General features: G+C 42.8%; 1 protein-coding gene across 2 annotated transcripts in view; it reads left to right on the forward strand.

The window, feature by feature from the left end:
* LOC149322823 (zona pellucida sperm-binding protein 2-like) overlaps positions 1-21,680 on the forward strand; it is a 33,109-nt gene that overhangs the window by 10,281 nt on the left and 1,148 nt on the right. For both annotated transcript variants that reach the window (XM_089509437.1, XM_089509428.1), the window contains 15 exons: positions 2,395-2,478; positions 2,590-2,757; positions 5,013-5,109; positions 5,712-5,935; positions 7,226-7,379; positions 7,888-8,099; positions 8,787-8,904; positions 10,568-10,773; positions 12,005-12,122; positions 12,652-12,821; positions 15,512-15,585; positions 16,023-16,150; positions 18,216-18,405; positions 20,069-20,207; positions 21,351-21,447. In XM_089509437.1, the coding sequence (XP_089365563.1) occupies positions 2,395-2,478; positions 2,590-2,757; positions 5,013-5,109; positions 5,712-5,935; positions 7,226-7,379; positions 7,888-8,099; positions 8,787-8,904; positions 10,568-10,773; positions 12,005-12,122; positions 12,652-12,821; positions 15,512-15,585; positions 16,023-16,150; positions 18,216-18,405; positions 20,069-20,207; positions 21,351-21,447 (2,179 nt within the window). The remainder of the gene's footprint in view (positions 1-2,394; positions 2,479-2,589; positions 2,758-5,012; positions 5,110-5,711; positions 5,936-7,225; positions 7,380-7,887; positions 8,100-8,786; positions 8,905-10,567; positions 10,774-12,004; positions 12,123-12,651; positions 12,822-15,511; positions 15,586-16,022; positions 16,151-18,215; positions 18,406-20,068; positions 20,208-21,350; positions 21,448-21,680) is intronic.

Below are 21,680 nucleotides of genomic sequence, written 5' to 3' on the forward strand. Positions count from 1 at the left end.
TGTCTGTGTGCATAAACGTACAGGATGTAAATATCCTTTATGATGGGCCCATACCTCAATAGTCAGGATTTTTTTAGCATCTTATTCAGTCTATATAAAATGAAAAGCTTTTCAACCCTCAGATGGGGGGAGGGGAAATATGCCTTCTAATAAGGGGTACCTGCCAGTCTTAAAAGAACAAGCTTTCTGATCCTCACGTAGAGGACATACCAGGAATGCCTGGTAACTGTAATCTAAATACCCATGCAATGATAAGGGCTAGATGCATCACTTTTTTAAAAAAAATGAAAGCTACTGTTATCAAAATCTTGATTCTGAACCCATTCCCTCTCATCGGATTGCAGCATAGGGACCAAACTGCAGTGACACCAGTGCCTTTTGCCAGGCTTTGCCCTGGTGACAAAACTAATCCAGATATTTCCTTCACTGAGGTGGGTACGCCCTGCCCCACAAGTCAATAAGGTGTATAGTTTGAAAAGCTGGTCAAGTTATTTTGGTCCCAGAGGTAGAAAATCCCGTAAGTGTATCTTTCCCTGCCTGGCAGTAAAATTATTGAATTAATGAATTTCCTCGTCTTGCATGACATTCAAAACCAGCTGCCTGAGGCAGTCATTGCACTCTTCCTAATGGTAAGGCGTTTCCTACCTAATGATCTATTATATTTCCAGATCTTGAAGCAGCAGAAGACAAGCCTAAGAAAATAAGAGGAGCATAGCAAGATCCCATCAAAATTTTCTTTAGCACAGCATCCAGTTTTCCAGTAAACCAACAGATGCCCCAGTGGGAAGCAGACAGGCAGGATATGAATGGCACAGCAGCCTCCAGTGCTTGTATGTCGCTGTTGTGTGTCTTCAATTTGTTTCTGACTTATGACAACCCCATCATAGGGTTTTCTTGGCAAGATTTGTTCGGAGGGGCAGGGGGGTTGCTTTTTGCCTTCCTCTGAGGTTGAGAGCGTGTAACTTGCCCAAGCTCACCCAGTGAGTTTCCATGGCTGAGCAGGGATTCAAACCTTGTTCTCCTGAGCCATAGTCCAACAGTTGAACCATTATATCACATTGACTCTTCTGTGCCCAATACTCGGATACATTTCACCAGAGGTCTCTGTCTAGATCCATCATGAAAAACACTACTTTAATATGTGTGTCTGTTTACATTAGTGCAGGTAACTTTTTTGATCAGGAGAAGCAAGAGAAATTAATAGATATATTGTTCATGTGAAACCTGGCTAGTATCTCTTGTCTCCTGATTAAAATTGACTTTCTTTCTATCTAAAGAGTGGGGGCCAAGAACCCAAAAGCTAGGTGATCAAACTAAAGTCAGAATTCTAAATGGGAGAAAAGTTGTCTTTCAAGTATCAGAGTGTTCTAGAGAGGGATGAGCTAAATGATTTGAAATCGTCCATGCATCAACTGGAACTGAATGTAGCCAACTAATAGAATTTGACTAGAATCCCCACAACCTGCTGCTTTGGGATTTTCAACAGCGTGGTGTAGTGGTTTGAGCATTGGGCTATGACTCTGGAGACCCTGCTCAGCCATTTAAACTCACCGGGTGACCTTTAACAAGTCACACTCTCTCAGTCTCAGAGGATGGTAATAGCAAATCCCCTCTGAAGAAACTTGTCAAGAAAACTCAGTGACAGAATCAACGTAAGTTGGAAAAAACTTGAAGGCAGATAGCGTACACACACACACACACACACACAAAACACACACTAGGAGTAGAAGCAGAACTCTGAGACACTATAGACCAGTGCTTCTCAAACTTTGGCCTGCCATGTACTTTGGACTTCAGCTCCCAGAATTCCTGACGGTTGTCCAAGATGGCTGGAGCTTCTGGGAGCTGCAGTCCAAAACACCTAGAGGACCAAAGTATGGGAATCACTTCTGTAGACAAACAGCCATAGTATCAAGCAGTGCCTCTGTTATGGGGCCTCATAGTTAGGTTTCTAATGTGAGTTATATCTGCTCTTTCAATCAATGAATTAGAATTTGTATAGCTAGTAGTACCTCTGTTCATGCACTTCTGGACTGGTCTGTTCCTGTTGTACAAGGGGTGCTACCCACTCTTTCCGTGCAGCCATGTTATTACAATACTTAGAACCTGCTTCCTAGTATTCTTGCATTATAGTGGGATCTCCTGGTAATTGTATTTCAGATGCTCAGTTTCTAAATTCTGAATTTTATAAACACACCCCAAAGGCTGAGAATAAAAAGTCACACAGCTTTGGCATTTGGTTTCAGAGCGATTACCAGAAGAAGCAAAAATGTCCAGAATGGATTCTTCATCAGAATCCCTTTTTGTAAGGGGTAAAGTAGGACAGATGAAGGATTTGGTGCAAATGACAGCTGTGAAGAATCTCTCAGTTACACTCTACCTCTTCTCTCACAGGTCTCTGTCAGAAGAAATGTACCACCAATCCCCGATGGCTTTCTTCAAGACCAACCTGATGATTGGGAATCTGCCTTCCCAGAGGTATGTCTTCCCCTTCCTTATCATGAATTGCATGACTCGGGATTACTTCCCATAAGAAAGGTTAAGTAACTATGAAGTGTCTTCTACCCTTGCACCCCCTCCCCACCATAGGTCCAAGCAGGCACACCTTCTGTTTGGCAAGTTGTCTTTCATGTGGACAATGGCAAGAAAGCCATGCTGGTTGAAGAGGCTCATGCTGTTGGCTACGGGATCAACACAACAGACACGAGGATTGTGTTGAGGTCTTCCTATAATGCAACCGAGGCTCAGAAGTTGGAGGTAGGCTCACAGTTTCTGGAACACCAAGCATTCTCGCTACAGCCATGCAAGGCAGTTCATACTGAAGGCAGACTCAAGGTCACTCAGCTTTATGGCTCTGTAAGAGTCGGGGTTCCTATTCCTAATCAACACATTAATCCAACCTTTCCTCCAAATGTGTTGGACCATAAGTCTCATGAATATACCTAGCTGGGAGATTCTGAGAAGTATAGGCAAACACATCTGGAAGACACATCTGGTTGTTGCATCACACTGGTTCTTATGTGATAGCAGGTGCTCACTTGGAGACTTTCCCATCTGTTTGTGAGAAAATGAATGCTCTTAAAGTGGCCCCTGCCACTCAGTTTTTGTAGCTGTACAACTGCCAAGAAAAGAGCCAGTGTGATGTAGTGGTTTGGAACTCCACAAGACCAGGATTTGAATCCCCACCAGCCATGGAAAACCAGTGGGTGGCCTTGGGCAAATCACCCTCTCTCAGCCTTAGGGGAAGCCCAATGTCAAACCTTCTTTGATTAAATCTTGCCAAGAAAAGCCTACGAGAGGGTCACCACAAGACAGAGTTTACTTAAAGGCATATAACAACAAACAACCATTTAATGAATATTTTTATACATATGTCTATATGTCATCCATTTAGTTGGGAATAATCATTGTAATACCGCATCCTTACCATCTGTATTCCCATTTACAGCTGCATCATGTCTAGCTATGCTAGAGCTTATGGAAAAATGTCTTTAGTATGGCCACTGTGTGTGTGCATGCGTGCATGTATTCTTGGTGGTGTAAAAAAAGTGAGTGTTTCTAAACTGGCTTCAGGCTTCATCAGGGTTGGTTAGTCAACACAATTGGATCTTTTTGGCCAGGAAGCTTCATAATTTTGTAACTTAAACGGCTAGGCTGACAACATCAAAAGGTGTGTGTGGGCTGGGCATTTTCCTTTCTACAGCTGTGGGATGGATGGAAGTGTTTAGTGATTATGGGAAGGGGAGGGAATTAACTTCTCATCTAGACTTTTCATACTTGGATGAAATGTTTTGATTTCACTGACTGAGCATAGAAATATCAATCAGAGTGACAAGAAAAGAACTAAACTACTTGCCCAGCATAAACAATGCAAACTGAGTACCCTTGCCTTGGTTGGCTAATTCTGCAATCAAGCTGCCACTTTTGTTTCTTCTGTTGCTTGTCCAGCTGTGTGGTAGGGAAGCCTTCACTGGCCACTGATTCAGCCCTTTTGGCTTCATCTGGTAAATATATTGTCCTTTCCATCAAGCCTTGGCAACCATAGGAACTAGGATGCTTGCAAGCTACTGTACTCTTAAGCTCTCAGTTCTTGGAGAATTGGCTCTCATGTTGTTCTTGCATTCTGCAAGTCTACAGAGCTGCAGGAACAGACATGTCTTTCTAGGGGCTGCTGTATTTTCAGTGAGGTGTGGAGGTGTGTGGTAATAAAACATGTCTGCCCCTGGGGCATACATTTCAGTAGATCAGCTTAATTTTTCTTAGTGCTGAACTGAAGTGAGGCGGTGAAGAATCTCTGCCAGTTCAGATTTTTTGAACTTCAACTCTCAGAGGCCCTGGCAAGCATGGCTGAAAGTGTGGGATTATAGGAGTTGTAGTCCAACAGTAACTGGACTGCCAGATGTTCCTTATCTTTTTAGCAGGACCCCTGTCCCTTTATTAATGGACATTGATAGAGTGAGACATACAGGGCCTTTTAAATGTCTATCAACATTGCTGGCATTCTCTTGAAATTGTTATTCTTGTTCTTTCAAATTGTTTCTGATTTATGGTGACCCTAAAGCAAATTTATCACAGGGTTTTCTTGGGCTTAAAGTGTGTGACTTGCCAAGGTCACCCAGTGGGTTTCTCTTGTCAAGCAGGGAATCACCCTATGGTCTCCAGAGTCATAGGAGATGATCAGACGGGAGGGGGGGGGGGATTGGAGAAGAAAAAGGCATACTCCTAGCAAAGTTGCATGATCACGATGAAGATTTTCAGATTTACCCGTGAATGGTTTGTTGCTAGAGCATTCCTGTATCTTCTTGGATTAAGTCCTGGATAAGCGTGATGTGTCTGAAAATCTTCAGCATTATTGTGCAATTTTGCTGGTAGTATGCCTTTTGCTCCCAGCTTGTTTTGCCTCATCTGATAATCTCCAGCATCTTACACTCAGAGCACAACCAAAACACTAGCTGTCACTCTTTTGCTTATTTTTTTAAAAGCCCGTAAACTGCTTCTTGTTACCATTTCAGGTCAATGGGGTTCCTTTCTCCTCCGTGAGATCGAGTACCTACTACAAACAGCGCTGGATGCTCCTCATGGTGGACACAGCTGTGGCCTGTCCTATAGGTGGGTAAACATCTTTCTAACCATAGGATAAGAATACTTGATATTTGTGCCAGCAAAGTGCAATGGGCTAATGTAATGAGCTTATGGTACAAACAGGTGTAACTATTCTGGATGCTTCTTATAAGGTGAAAGAAAGCCTTTGGGCATCTTTTTCTCAGGAAATGATCAGAGGTAGCAGAGAAGAGTAGTCTTTAGAATAGATTACAGAAGCCCCTAAAACTGGCTCCTGTGCATAGAGGAAAGCTTATAGGCCTCATGGAGAGAGGACTCTGTATGAAGCTACTCCTTCTGTAACAAAGGGATGGTTAAAGACTGAGTGGATTTCTTTTAAAAAGGAAAAAGTAGATTTGAGAGAAGCAAACTACATATCAGAGGAACAACTACACAGGAAGATCAAGATAGGATGGGATATTTGAGCCCATCTGGCTGTCACCTCCTACAAATATGCATCCTGGCTACTTGTTAGTTATTAAAACACTGATACTTTTTACTCTAATGCTTGAGGACCACAAAGCTGAAGCATCAGTTCTTTAGCTTAGGTTTTCTTCCTTGTCACTTTAAGGCTTAAGCTGTGACATCTCTTCCTCCTTCTTTCCTGTAAGATGGAGTGACTTACACACAAGAGACAATCACCTGGACTATCCCAAAAGCTATCTCCCCCCTCCTGGCTGGAGTTGGCACCATCACAGAACTGCAAGTGGAACTGGGCATCAACCTGAACAAGATTCCTAAGCAAGACATAGTCCGTCGAGGGTACTCGCTGGATAGTGACAAGGATGCCATTATAGTAAAGATCCCTATTGGGGCACCCGATGGTAGTTATAAGGTATGTTGGGATGTTGGTCTTTGGTACCTTTGATATTTAAGATACTGATCCCCAAGCTTGGGTTCTCTAGATGATGTTGGTCTACAACTCCCATCCTCTTTTATCAGTGACCATGATGTTTGTTTTTTTAAATTTCTGTATACCTTTGAATGATTTTATAACTGTTTTAATGTAATTCTTTTAAATGTTTTTAGTTTTATTGTAAGGTTTCAGGCATTTTTTTGTGAGCTGCTTGGGACCCTCAGTGGGAGAAAGGTGGTATACACATAGCTATATAAACAGTCTTGGATTATGGAAATTGAAATGTATCCATATTTGGGTTACCCAAGATTGGGAAGCACTGATTTAAGGGTCTGGCACAATGCCTTCTTGAGTGAGTGACTGGAGGTGGAATTTAACTAAGGGATGATGGTGGAAAGGCATACAGCTGACCATGTATTATTTCTGCTACAAAATGCTTTCATGGTGCCATCATCCAAAATGATCACATCAAGGGAAGTGGTGATGCTGCATTAAATAAGTGTGCTAAGATGGTACTCATATTGGAAGGACTTGAGAATCCCCATGTGCCTTTTTTAGAGCTTCTTACCCCTTTTTTAGAGCTTCTGACCCCCTTCTGTATGAAGGGGTCAAACAGCAGTTGAATAGGCTTTAGAGGAACTGGGGAGCTCTTATTTTTGTGTTATGACATTTATTCATTCATTTTATTTGTAGTATTTTTATGGTTTTTCTCAGCCAAAAAGGCCCCCAGAGCAGCTTGCATGTATGTGTATGTGCCTTCAAGTTGTCTGTCAACTTATGGCAACCCCATGTATTTTCATATAGTTTTCTTAGGCAAGGCATCTCAGAGGTGGTTGTGTGAGTTCGTTCCTCTGAAATGTAGCCTACAGCACCTAGTATTTGTTGGCAGTCTCCCATCCAAGTACCAACCAGAGCTGACCCTGCTTAGCTTCCAAGATCAGATGAGATAGGTGCCTTTATGGTATTTAGGCTCTTTTGTTGTTAACTGCCTTTGAGTTGATCCCAACTCATGGCAACCCTGTGGGTGAGACATCTCCAAGACTCCCTGTCCTCAACTGCTCTGCTTAGGTCCTGTAAATTCATGCCTGTGACTTCCCTAATAACACTTACCTGTATTTAAAAAAAGGGCAGTCCGTATCCACAAACTTATAATCTAAAAATGCAAACCATGAAAGGAAAATGGAATAGGGAGGGAAAAGGGGTAGAAAAAGTAATAGCTTGTGCCATGGCTCTTTAAGCAATGGCTCTTTGTCATTCTTTTCCTCCCAGAGTGATGTTGTTGATGGGCAACTAATGAGCACCTACAAAATCAACCTCTATATAGAGCATCTCTGGGAAGATGACAAGAGAGGTGTCACAAAGCACACCATCCTGAAGGAGATCAACACCCCTCTGCAGCTCGTGCCAGTAACAGTTACAGACTGTGAGTGCTCATTGTGAAGGGTAAAAATAGCTAGTAGCTGCCAAAAGCTTGGTATTCTTGAGGACAGAAGAAGCAGCTCCCTGGACAACTATATGTACATGGGTGAGGCAGGGAGGCTCTGATTATGGAAGAGATTGCTGTTTCCTGTGTCCTTCTTGGAGGCAGAAACCACCTGGAGGCCCTCTATAGCTGATGTTTAGTGCCCAAGTCTAGAGCTTGTGTGCGAAGGAAGGAATAGGGGCCCTTCATGTATGCATATGAGGGCAAAGGCTTTGCAACCTTACTCCCTGAATTCCTCCTATAAAACACACTCCTTGCAGGAATGGCAATCCAGAGGCCATCCAATTGGTTTGGAATGCCACTTCCATCAGCTTTGGCTATTCTGCTAGAGATGCTGGGAGCTGCAGTCCAGTCACTTCTTCAGGGCCAGACATTTCTCAGCACTGGCTGAGGGGTCTAAAGCTGATGTAAAATCTTCAATTGGGGTGACTGTTTTTCTTCCTTTCAGATACAAACATCAGTATTCAGCTCTTTAATGCAACAGTTGGGCCCTTCTTACCAGATGTAGAGCTGGTCAGCGTGACAGTGGATGAATCAGGGCCATTGCCACTTCCTAAGGCTGACAAAAAGGGCTATAAGATCTATGAAACCAAGCATCCCAATGGTAGCAAATATTACATTGTGCAAGTCCCTTTTGATACCCCTGGAATTGAGAAGAAGGTGAGTCCTATTGCAAGCCAAGACTAGACAGGGCTATGTGAATGAAGGGTCTCCACTTGCAGCAGAATGGCAAAGCAGGGACAACAGTGCTGACCAAATCATAAAAATTCAACACAATGGAATAAAGAGGACTCTCTTGGAACTCTGAAGCCCCCCTCCCTTTTTTTTTTAAACTTTAAAAATAAGGTCTGTTGTATTTCTGGTGTCACCCTTGAGCTATTAATCTGTGTACAGAGCTTGGATATAAACATTTTAAGAATGTGGTACTATTTGGAATTTGGAATAATGAGAGGGAATGAACACACTTTTAGTTTTTTAATGTAATGAGGCCCAGTTTCCCCCTTTTTTGGGGTTGTAGAGTGAATTCTGAGGGTTTTTTTAATCATTGCTCTCCCACCTCTATCTTTGATTAAGGAACTGGCAAGGGCAATGAAATGAGCTATGTGTTGCAGTCCTGGAAAAATTTGCATGAAGGTGGAATTCTGGTGTGCAGACTCTATGCAGTCTTTCTAAACTAACACTTAATGCAATGCATTAACTGTGGAATTTTGGAGCTCATTAAATTGGGAACACAAATCCACTTTTGAAAGCTAATGTCCCCAACTCTGCTTATGGCTGTTGATGGTCAAAACTAGGGTCACTGGCAGTGTGTTTGGCTGACACAAATCCTTCTCTTCCTCTCCCCAGTATGTGCCAGATAACATCAGAAACTACAGCACAATCCCCATATTGGGATTTCGTGTGGTTCCCCAGGCAAAGACCTTTGATGTTCCAGTTCCTTTTGTTGCTCTGGTCAAGGATGCAGGTGAGTTAATACGAGAATGAGAACCCTAGACTGATCTGTTGTGGCTGTAAGAAGCAAAAGGGTGGTGGTGGTGGAAATCACAAGCAAAAGAGTATGATATCCAGGATCATGTACTTAGGGTTTTCCAGCAGGGCTCCTGCTAGAGTAGAATACTGCTAGAATTAGCTTATTGATAGAGAACAACAAACTTGCCTGCAGTTTTGTTTGTTTTTTTACTCCCTGCAGAATTATGCTGAAAGGGGTGGTCATGATGAGCACCTGATCTTCAAAATTCATGACTACATTGTTTAACATCATCAAATTTATTCTAAAAATTAAGATGGTAGGTTCAGCTACTGTGAGGGGGGAGGTTCTGGATTACTGATAAGGAATTGCTGGATCATGCCATACATTTCTGGGCACACACTTAACATTGGCTGATTGGAGACATGATCCCAACATCTACGTATTCATATTTGGTAACTAAAAGTGGTGGCCAATGTAATAGTCATTGGTTTGAATCCTGTTAGTTACATAAACTGGCATAACTGCTGGCTATGTCAGTCTATTTACTGTAGGGGGTACTGCAGAAGGAGGTAACCAGTATCTGATGCAGTGCATAACAAGGGTCCTGGGTACAGCACCACCATCCTGACCACTGATTTGCTGATGGGGTGTGGCCTTTACTTGGGATAAAGGAGCAGTCTTACACTAGAGCTGGAGGCTGCTCCCTCTTTCTTCATTACTCAAGAGCAGCTGGAACATGAACCCACATAAGCCACACACACCAGTGATCAGTGGCTAAGGGACACAGTTGTACACAGGTGGCCCAGTGCTGATGGTAATTCCTGCTGTAAACTCAAGTATTGCCCAACTTGCGTTACCTTCCAGATGTGTAGAAATTTCAGATCCTAAGTTCTTGGCTTTGTAGACAGCTTTCTAGCAGGTGCAATTTCTTCATGGATACTATTGAAATTCCCAATAGTCTCTGAACAGGAAGAAAATGAAATAGGGATATGGAAAGGACATTAAGATAGAGCTGAAGCTTAGAAGGACAATTCCTGAAATAAAGAAGTTTATTCATCTCAGTTTATCATATTTCCTTGTTGAACAGTTACCTATAATGCAGTGCATCTGTGTCTGGTAAAATTTGGCCAGTGGAAGCCAAGAACACACATGATGGGGCTGTTCAAGTGACCAATGGGTCATAACTGTCTGAATCTAGTCTGCCTAGTGCAGCCTGAGAAGGTGTATCTCCATCTTCCTGTATCACAAAGTTGATGGTGTCTCTAAGCCAGTGGTTCTCAAACTTCCTAATGCCACAACCCTTTAATATAGTTCCTCATGTTGTGGTGACCCCCAAGCGGTGTCTCGGTTCCTAAGAACATCGGAAATGAGTTTTTTCTGATTATCTTAGGTGACCCCTGTGAAAGGGTCATTTGACCCCCAAAGGAGTTACAACCCACAGGCTGAGAACCACTGCTCTAAGCCATATATGAATCTTGGTGAAGCACCAGCTTTGGGGCCAGAATTTTTTGTCAGAGGAGTTGGCTTCATCAGCTCACCCAATTAGTTGAGAAATTGTAGTTGTGATGCTAAGGGGTTCTAGAAGTAATACAGCGAGAGAAAGTGAATGTATGAGATTCCTACCCTTAAAGCCCCCTTCTTCCTCCTGTCTTTTCAGTGCTGCCTCATGCTGAGGGGTTCTGTGATGACCAAGCCCTCTATTTAGTGATGAAACGTGGGAATGTGGACCAGGACTGGCTGCCCTTTGTGAAGGACACACACCTGAACCAGGAGACAGCCCAGAGTCTCGGTTATACATTACAGGACAATCAGACCCACTTGGCCTTGAGAGTGCCCAGGCATGGTGTGCACATTTTCTATGAGGTAAGGGAAGCTTCATAAGTTTTGGATGGACACAGAAGGTGTTACTTGGTAAGGGAGGGGCTGAGAGATGAACTGTTCCCCCAATATAACTGCCCCACTACAGGAACAAAACCAATTCTACCAGTAGACCAGGGCAATCACCTCATGCAGCACATCCTTGGCAGCAGTAGAGCCAGACCCTTCAACTGTTCTTTGAAGCCCCCTGAAGGTTTCCCTTTGGACAACAGGGCTCTTAGTGCTACACACTTCTTCTCAGCTCTCTCAACTAACTGGCTGCCTCAGGGTGCGATGGTGCATACAATCCTATTGCCTGTGTTGAAGACTGAGATACACTACAGTCACAGTTTGTACAGGGAATAGCATGGAAGCACCATCTTTTCTCAGATAGCAAAATGTCAGCTCTACGCAGGACAACAGACTTTGAAACAATTATTTTTTTTTGGACTATACGTCCAAGAAACTCCAAGCCAATGTTGTAAAAAGGTAATTTCCCAGCCACCAGTCCCAGGTTTTATAATTACTTGATTAATTGAATTATATATTCTACCTTTCTCCCAAAATGGACTCAAAACAGCTTTAAAAAGCAATTGACCTAGCTGGATGCTAGATATTAAAACTGCAATGCCTTGTGGGTTTTTTTTCTCCAGCAAATGGGGTATTTCTATACCTGCAAGCGCATTTGTGCTCTATTAAAATTTGGCTAGATTCTTGATAGCTTTCCAGGATAGATCTTTAAGATCTGCTGAATTTTGGTGGAGGGGTGATTGCAATTGGCAGTCAGTCTTTGACCTCTTCCAAATACCTAGCTGAGCCCTAATGTGTGGTAACACAAAAGCATTTTTGGCAAAGTGGAAGTGCTTCTGAGCCTGTACAGTCAGCTGACAGTACAGTATTCAGTTTTGTTGATGCTCTGTTGGAAGTGGACTTCAGACACACTTTTTCCTGTAGCAAAGTTGATAGCAGGCCCCACAGTCCCTTAAATTGATCTGGGTTTTGGCAGGTGTCCAATTTGGTCAATAGTTTGTCCATTGGTCATAGAGTGTTCTTTGGATGCAAAATGTGCCTAAAAGGTGTTTAAACATTTCTGTTTTCCTTTTTGTTCAGTAGGGATGGGGAAGAACCCAAGTGGTAAGTGTGGGATTGCTGTCTTGTGTGTGTGTGTGTGGTGCTCATAAGCTTCACAGAAGGTCCTTAACTTAGGCAACTGATCTCCCCTTCCTTGGCTTCTCAGGAAATAGGACCTCTTGGGATCGTGGCCACTTTCCAGCTGCTGCTGAAGGACCATCTTGCTCAAACTGAAATGATGGATTTTGCCATTTCCTGCAGCTTCTCTCCAAAAGATCTCATTGGTAAACTTCTGTCTCATCCCATTCTTTCATTCGTGGGTGGGAGAACCTGGGAGAACCACCAGGCTTCTTCCTAGATAAAGCAGTAGCCAACAACTTCAGACTTGGTATCCCCTTTTCAATATAGCATGTAACAAGGATACATTTCTTACCCCATGTTTGCTATCTAATTCATTCATATTCTCTCCTCATACCTCCCTCTCTTTCATACACGCTCCTATACCTCCCTCAATTTGCTATCTATACTCTCTCCTGAATCATCCAGTTCTTTTTATATTTGAGTAAATGTGCACAAGCAAGATTTTGCAGTGTTCTCTTTTTTACACCCAACAGCTAATACTGCTATTATGTTTTTTAAAAATGGACAGAAAAGTGTTAGTATTAAGGAAAAGATCAATTAAAAATAGACCAAGCGATGATTAAAAATGGCATCCTATGGGACAAGGCACAACCTAGTTAGGAAATTGAGGCTACAGAGTGCTGAATTGTTACCCACAGAAGACCCTGGAGTGAGTTTGTGGGTGTCTTTCAGACTGCCGGCCTAATGGCACCATGGTGATCTCTGCTGTGAAGCTGGTTGGGGTCCCAGATATGGAGCTCTCTAGTCTTGTTCTGAAAGACAAACGTTGCAAGCCAGCCTCAGTGACAGAGGAAGGAGCGACCTTCGTCTTTGATGTGAGCTCTTGTGGGACAACTCGCAAGGTGAGAAATGGTTGCATTCTTTCCTAATCAGGATATGGAAAGGCTTCTTCATGTAGTCCTTAAATGCAAACCGAACTTGGCAGGCTCAAAAGTTGTGTGCTGTTTGGTGAATAGACAGGACTGGTGCAAGACAAGATGGTACACCCCCTCCCACATTCTGTATAAAGTTAACTGGGCATATTGTTGACTTTGTTTCAACACTAGGGATGTTCTCTGTGCCCAAGACCACTCACACCTCCGCTATTCCCTTCTTGAAGTACAGAGTTACGACTACTGCTCCATGGCATCTGCTGCACGAAGTGCACCTAACAGGAGGCTTGCTCTATGAATCTCATTAGGTTTAAAGAACTACTGAATCTGTTAGAACTCAGCCTGATGGCCACTAAAGGTGTTGGTGCAAGGTGACCAAATGTCATAACCCTAAAAGGAGAGCAAGGCACCATAAGATATAGAACATAAAGAAAAAAGTCAGACATGACTAAATCGAAGCTAAAAACACTCATATAAATGTAAATTCTTGCTTCTTGGTCATGCTCAAAATGGAGGGCATTTTGTAATTCCTCCTAGATGGAAGGTTGAAATGTAGGACATGTCCTGGAAAAGGAGGACTTCTAGTCACCCTGTGATGGTGCGGAGGTGAAGCCACCGTTGGTAGATCTAAACCCCCCAAGTTTACCACTTTCTTTATTGGTACTTCCAAGCACTCTCATTTGCACCCATGTCCCATTCAGTCACAGGTGCCAAAGTATTTATTCCTAACACACATAGCCCCTCTTTACATTCAAGATGGCATATGTGGCAGCCCTTCTCTCCACTTTAAATCTTTAAACAACCCCAGTGAGGGAGATCACACCAACAGGGTGATTGACTCAGGGCCATCCATGTGAGCGTCACTTGAGTAGAACCTGGATCTATGAAGTCTCAGACCAGCAACTACTATATCCTTCACACAACCACTTAGAATAAGCCCCTATTGAGAATATGTATTGGGGATGGGGGAGAAAAATGAATACACTGAAGAAACTAGGAAACTGGGTTTACCTTATATTTTCCTACCTACTGATGTACCTTTAAACATTCATGATCTGTTATTTATTTAACTATGTTAATTATAAAACCAAACACAGAAAATTGCTTGATGACAAGATAGTACTGAAACAATTATGAGCAATAGCAGCAACACAAACAAGCAAGAGGGTTGTGGCAACAGAAGTTTTATTTTTCTCTGGGCGATCCCACACATTTGTTTAGAAGTAAATTCTAATCTGCTCAGGAGCAGTTTTCTTACCTGTATTCAGTATTTTGGGAGTACCTCCCATGTGACTTACTTTTCAGTAGACATTGGGCTGCAATTCGCCTAATCTATATAGCTATATAGATACATAGATATAGCAGAAAGTTAAATTTCATGGATGGAATTTCTGCTGAAGTTAATATTTGAAGCATTTGGAAGTAAATGTTTCTTGAATGTTTCTAGAGACAGATGAGCTTTCAGGCTAACTTGTAAAATACCAGTACATTGCTATATTGATCCAGTTAAATTAATCTTGATCCTGGTGCCCTGGTGGGACAGTGCTGTGCAGCCACAACATTGTAAGTTCAATCCTAGAGAAGGGCTCCAAGGTCCACTCAGCCTTACATCCTTTGCTAGGTCAGTAAAATGAATGCCCATCTTGTTGGGGGCAATTGGGTTACACATTATAAACCACTTAGGCAGTGTTAGTTCACTGATAAGCGGTATAGAAATGTATTTGTTGTTGCTATATTGCTATCATGGAAGAGCACACAGTATCAGTCTATCTATTCTATATCTTCTATATACAGATCTATATGAGAGAGAGAGAGAGAGAAAACTAGAGGGACTGAACTGAGAGAAAGAATTTAGATTATGCTTCTTTTACCCATTTTGTCTCCAGGCATATCTTTCGAACCATCTGGCAGAGACATTCCTAATTAATTATCTGTCATCCCACTTTTCCAGCTGCTTTGAAAATGCCCCAGTTTCTATCCTCCTCCCACTTTCCCCCTTTGTCCTCAGCTTACTTCAGTTGTTGCAAACAGAGTTCAAAGTGCAGAAGTAGTTTGCACTTAGTTAACTCTGTGGAGGGGAGGAGGGAGCAGAATCTTGCCCTTTTCAGTCAGCTCAGGCAAAAGCAAACTGTTGCAGGTTCTCCAAGCTTGTGTGTTATTTTTTGCCATTGTGACCACACTGTCATATTGTTTGGCCACATCTGTCCCAGTTTTCATCTGGAGGACATGGGACTGCCATTTCTAGGGCTTGAATCCAGTGGGGGAAAAGGTTTAAGGGCATTTAGGCCAACAAGGGCAGGCAGTCTCTCCTAAAGATCATTGCTGCTGCTTACCTGGTTTTTCTTAACACATATCCACCACCACTACAACAACCACACTGCCTTTGCCCAGCTGAGATAGCAAAATGGCATGCCTCTTCTGATCAGGGATGAGATTTTGCATGGCTCTGGTAATAAACATACAGTAATGCCTTTTGAAAGCAATGCATGAAATCTTGTTCTCTAACCCACTTTCCTTGCCTAGCAGGGTAGTTAGGGAGGATAAAGGGATGAAGTGGGGTCAGGGATACTGGAAGGAAGTGCACAAGGTATGATTCCTTAAGGAGAAGTGAGATTGAAAACTCCAAGACCTTTGCTATCTAACCTAAAATCCATCTGCAGTTTGAAACCACCACCATGACCTATGAGAATGAAGTCCTGTATTTCCTCCCAGGCCAAGCCACGCCTGTCTATCGGTGAGTACTTATGACTTGGGGCAGGGGGAGAATACTTAAAGTATTTCAGCAGGTTTGGCAGCACCTGCGAGAGATGTATATCTGTATGTCAAGACAACCCCTTGCTCTAAAAGATCAAAGATTTTATCCAAAGATCAATGGGAATTGGTATGATGGAATGGGGTGGTTTTTGTCCCAAAACACGTGATGATTCCTTGTGTTGGCTTCTCATACTTGCCCTAACAGTACCTTGGCTTTTAAACATGAACAGTGAAAGGTCCTAGGAAGTGACTTGCATGACACTTCACAAAACCTTCCACTGGCCATGTTTAACAGGCAAGGCAAATTGACTGGTGGTCACTTCATAAAAAAAAAAGATGGGTTATAGCCCCCAAACTGTTATGAGGCTGGTTGACTAAAACAAACTCCTCTCACAGGCAATCTTTTTACTTTTTAAGGTTGAAATGTGCTTGCCAGTATTTCATTGGTGATACTCTGATGCTTCAGTATACCCCAGTAGAAGCTCCATCGCCAAGCATCCTCCCTGGGGTTGGGCTGCTGGCGCTTGCCCTCAAGCTGGCCAGGGGTAAGTTCAAAAGCATGGCAGAGGGTGGCTGTTGTGAATGTGGCAGCTCCATCAGACTGGGGTTTGTCTCTTACTATACCTCAAGATGGGTAAGATTCTTTTCTGAAACAAGAAGTAAGTTCTAATCTAGTTGTACGCCTGATATTCAGGTACTGTCTCAGAGCATGACTTGGGAACTTCTGGTTCTCCAGATTTGTTGGATTACAATTTCCACAACCCCTTGGCCATGCTGGTTGGGGCTGCTGGGGTTGAAGTCCAAAATAGTAGAGGTCTGAATATGTGGTGCTCCCCCCCCCCAATCTTGGAAGCATTCTTCCTATACAAAAAAGTGAGGAGTATCTTGAAATGTATACAGTCAGGCCCTCCGTATCCAAGGATTCAACCATCCATGGCTTGAAAATATTTTTAAAAATATAAACTCCAAAAAGCAAAGCTTGATTTTGCCAGTTTATATAAGGGACACCATTTTACTATGCCATTGTGTTCAATGGGACTTGAGCATCCATGGATTTTGGCATGCATCATGCATGGTAGGTCCTGGAATCAAACCTCAGGGGATACAAAGACCCTATTTATAGCACTATCCATCTTTGATTTTTATAAGCAGTTGACTAGCCTTTAAAATGATCAGACTAAAAAATAATTGGCAGATCTAACCTTATCAGCTGAGACGCTGAGGCAATGAACCATGAACAGGGGACCAATTCATAACTATGTGAATAGTTATTTTGGAAGTGTGTTTGTTTTGAATTAGACCAATAAATTTCTAAACTGCCTCTAAATGAGTATCAGCTGATTTGAAACTGTCAAGTATTCAGACTGTTGGGCTTTATCATCCATGCACCTGAGGCCAGAAAATTGATGGACATGTTGAGACTTGAATAAATCACTGACTTTGGATCCCAATTTATTTCCAAGCTCTGGGCTAAACCAAATGACCCTACAGAATATTGGGCAATTTCCTTGCCTCTATCCCTAAAACCATGGGATACTTTGGGTACCATCAGGCACATCAACTTTCCTTATACCTTATACCATTGGCCTAATTGGATCCAGCATATCTAGTTGGTTCACTGACTGGCAGAGGCAGAGGCAGAACAAAATTTTATTTTATTTTTCCCCCTTGCACTAACTCTGTAATACATTTTCAATCTCTGGGTTTAAAACTAAGGAGGTGCCTTATGTATTGTTCTGGTGCCCTTTTGCTGAGGAGCGGAACCTAGTGGCAGCCTTAAGCTAATCTACGGCCAACTTCTCTTTTTCAATGTAGGCTTGTTGTTTTTGTGTGCCTTCAAATCATTTCTGACTTATGGCGACCCTAAGGCAAGCCTATCACAAGGTTTTCTTAGCAAGTCTCTTCGGAGAGTGTTTGCCATTGCCATCCTCTAAGGCATATAGAAAGTAGACTGCTTTCTGTAAGACCCAAGAGGAGGTTTTTTTGAGTAACTGAGGAGATTATCACATAGGGTTTTAAAACTGCAGTTATAGTTGTATAATAATGTCTTTGGTGATACTTGTCACAGAAATTACCTCCAAATCAGAGCTGCTGTATTTCCCAAGCATGGCTAGGGTGTCCCTTTTCAATGACAGGAGAAACCCTTTAATATGTTCTTAATTGCACAGCAGTCCCATTAATCCTCATGTGTGAAAAGTTGCTGCCATGGCAGTTGCAAAATTGGCATTCACATGGTGCCACAGTCTCGTCTCCTCCCCCTGTTCCCCCACCCACTTGTTATTCCCAAGTAGCCTGCTTTCATTTATTAACTTTTCTATATATTTTTTTCTTTTTAACTTGCATTAGCATAACTCTGGAATAGCGTGAAAAGGTGAAAATAAAAGTAAAATAAAAAACCAAAAGGCATGCTGGGCAGGATGTAGGGCAGGGAGGCGAGGTTAAGGGGGAGTCCACGAGAGATGGCATAAGCAGCCCAAGTTGTGCGACTGAGAATATGTGTGATAATGGCTGCTCACAACAGGTATGCTTATGCTAGACTTTGGTGACAATTGGACTTGTGTGGTAATGTCCTGAGACACTAAAGTGCTTCTCTTCCCCTCCTCACCCCAGACAAATCCTACAGCAACTTTTACCAAGACTCAGAGTATCCAGTGATTCGGTACCTTAGGGAGCCTCTCCACTTCCAGGTAGAGCTTCTCCACAGCCAGGACCCCCAGCTGGAACTTTTTCTGGACGACTGCTGGGCCACAGCCACAGAGGACAGGAACAGTTCTCCCCAGTGGAACATAGTGGTTGACAGGTATGTTCTTCCCTAGGGCTGCCATTAGGCAGGTAGCAGATGGTAAGGGTGTATGAGGGGAGTAGGGTACAACACAGTTGTATGAAGTGGTGCCATTCAGCTGGTGTGCATTGGTTGTTAAAATTGTTAAAAGATGTGAAGGCTGGGGAGCTTAAAAGTGGAGCCAGGAGCATCCCTGGGTGGTGCAGGAGGTGTGGACTGCACCAGATGACACCCTAAAGAGTGGTGACACCATTGCTCCCTAAACATTTGCCTTTTGGCTGAAACAGGCTATAGCATTTGCCTGCATCCCTTTAAAATATTGAAGAGATGGAGTGGGTGGGGCACGGTTCAGTGGGAAGAGAAAGGAGAGGCCCCAGGTTTTTAAAATTATTATTATTTTAAATTTTAATTTTTTAAAAATTCTTTTAGCATTTCTTAATCCTTTAACATTTTCTTTAAAAATGTCACATCTTAACAAATTTTCACGTTAACCACATGAAACGATGTACATGTAAATTTGCTTAGGCTGTGCATAGGTTATTGTAATTTAAAGGTATAGTTTTAATTGTGCTAATTGTGTATGTCATAACTGTTGCTGGTGATATACGGGAAATATGATTTATGAGTAACATTAGTACAAAAAAAATTGCTAAGGATTCTGTATGGTGTGAGGAGGTCAATGCCGGGGTTGGCACCATGAGTTACCACACCAGGTGATACCAACCCTAGTGATGCCACTAAGTGGAAGAAAGAAGGAAGAGATTGGAGTGCTAAGAGGGGAAGAAGCATAGATGGACAGTATTCTCCAGAGCAGTGGGGGAGATAGTAAATGCTTGTTAATTATTTTTAATTACATCACTGGTTGTATAGGACGCAAAGTCTATTCTTTGTTCCCTAATCTAGCTCACTACCCTCAGAAAGGTGTTAGGATGTATTTCAAACATTAGTATTGAAATAAGAATCAAGTATCAGTCGAGTAACTTCTGTCTTGGGGTAGGATGGGTGTGATCTTGTCTGTCATACGCAACAAAATGTCAGTGGCCAACCATACTGTCCTGAGTTCTAAAAGCAGAATGGGATTGCTAAATGAAAAAAATGGTTGCTATGTGTGAGGAAGCAGAAGGAGTCCTTGATGGGGATAAGTTGACTAGTGTTGCTGGGCCGGGTTATGTCTGAGGCTGAACAATCTCTGGAAACACAGAAGACAGAAGGAAGCTTGACACTTGGGACTGGATGGAGAAATTACGACTCTGTCTTCTCAAAAATTTAGTGATATTGAGACATAGAAATTGCAAGCAATCTTTGGTAAAGCCTCAAAAGATGGGAGACCTTGATAATGGTATTATTCTAGAGCAGAACTGGGGAAATGTAGGTCGCTGGTCTGCCACTTCTATCAATCCTAGCTGACCTAGCCATTGGTGAGGCATCATGGAAATTGCAGTCAAGCAACATCTGACAGGCCATGAACCCCCATGGTAGTTCTAGAGCCTATCTTAATTCTATATAATTCATGAGCTACAAAACTCCTCTGTTCTTGATAGAGAATGTAGGTTTGCAGTAGTAGGTAATGTCCTGTCACTGATATATATTGTATTGTCCTGTCATTGATATATGCCAAGCTTACATGTGCCAGAGATCATAGGATCTCTGTTAATGATATTTTTGGATTTTTTTTAACAAGCTGTGAAAACACCGAAGACACACATCAGACCACGTTCCATGGAGTCCCTAGTGCCTTTGTGCCATTCCCTACACACCTGAAGCGGTTTGAAGTGAAAATGTTTACCTTTGTGGTGGACGGCCAAGCTCTTCAGGGGCAGGTAAGGAGGGCAGCCATGAGGTTGCGCTCTTGGCAGTCGCTCAGCTGGGCAATCTTTGAATCTGGGCATGCTTTTTAAAATGCCATTATGTAGGTTTTCCTTCGAATTGAGAGAATACAGGCACACCATGTTTGGGAGCCTTCCTCATTCTGCAAAGTAAGACTTACGTTTTCTGCCTTAAAGCCCTTATCCACTGGTCCTGGCATCTGTCTAATTTCTCTTGGTCTTTCTTCATAAAGTGAAGTTCTGCGCTTTTCCCTGTCAGAAGAAAACATACAGATACAAAGGGCTGCAGCTGGGTTCTTAATGCCTGAACTGCCTTTAAATCCTTCTGCTTAAGTCAGGGAGGGGAACTTCTGTTCTACAGAGTAGCTCAGGTTGGCCTGTCCACTAGCCTTGCCCTCTCTTTGAAACATGGATTTGAATAACAAGGCAACAGTTGGATTCCTGGCTTTACTTTTGCCTTCCTCTGCCAAGGACTTCCATTCCTTCTGGGACCAAGTAAAGTACCGGCAATTCTTCTCCAACAATATGCTTCCTAGTTTTTCCAGAGTAGCCCATGATGCAGAGGCCCAGTGTGATGTTGTGGTTTGAGTGTTGTACTACAACTCTGGAGACCAGGACTGCCAATTTCAAATCCATATGTGACCTGCAATTTTACTCATCTCTTAAGTGGTGTCTGTGGCAAACATATCTTCAGAGCATAGATATTCTTGGACAGCAGCTCCCATAATCTTTTCACCTTTGGCTATGCTGGTTAGGGCTCATGGAAGTTGCAGGCAAAAATATCTGGAGGGCCACAGCTCCCCAGCCCCAACTGAAACATCTTCCTTCCTCAAATTCCTTTTCTAAGAGTTTTCTTTCCATCATGAGGCTTCTCCTTCTGTCTTCTTCCTTTCATTATATGGGCTAAGAGCCATCATGGTTTGGTTACTAGGCTAAGATTCTGGTAGACCAGAGTTCAAATCCCTGCTGAGCCATGAAAACCCGTTGGGTGACCCAGCCTTAGAGGAGAGCAAAGGCAAAGCCCCGCTGAACAAATTTTGCCAAGAAAACCCCACAATAGGATCACCATGTTAGAATGTTAGAGTCTGTAATGCAAGGTGACTTTTTTTTAACACCCCCCCCCCCCCCCGTCTTCAGATCTACTTCCACTGCAGTGTGGTAATCTGTGATTCCAGCTATCCAACCTCTGATGCCCTCTGTGCCAGGCGCTGCATTCCCAGAAGGCAGAGAATAGGTGAGTGTCTTTAATGCAAAAGCTTTAACTGGCGCTTCCAGGCGATACTGGAGGCATTCTGCTTTCTAAGGTGGTCCCTGTGGAGCAGTGGTTCTCAACATTAGGTCCCTGAATGTTTCTGGATAGTAACTTCCAGAATCCCTGACCCTTAAGTCATGCTGGGTGAGATTCTGGGTATTCAAAGCCCAACATCTGCAGAGTGTCAAGGGGTATTAGTCACTGCTGTAGAGGAA

The sequence above is a fragment of the Sceloporus occidentalis genome, unplaced genomic scaffold (assembly GCF_023333645.1).
Source record: "Sceloporus occidentalis isolate IW3139 unplaced genomic scaffold, rSceOcc1.0.p SCAF_1, whole genome shotgun sequence".
NCBI classification, from domain to species: Eukaryota; Metazoa; Chordata; class Lepidosauria; order Squamata; family Phrynosomatidae; genus Sceloporus; species Sceloporus occidentalis.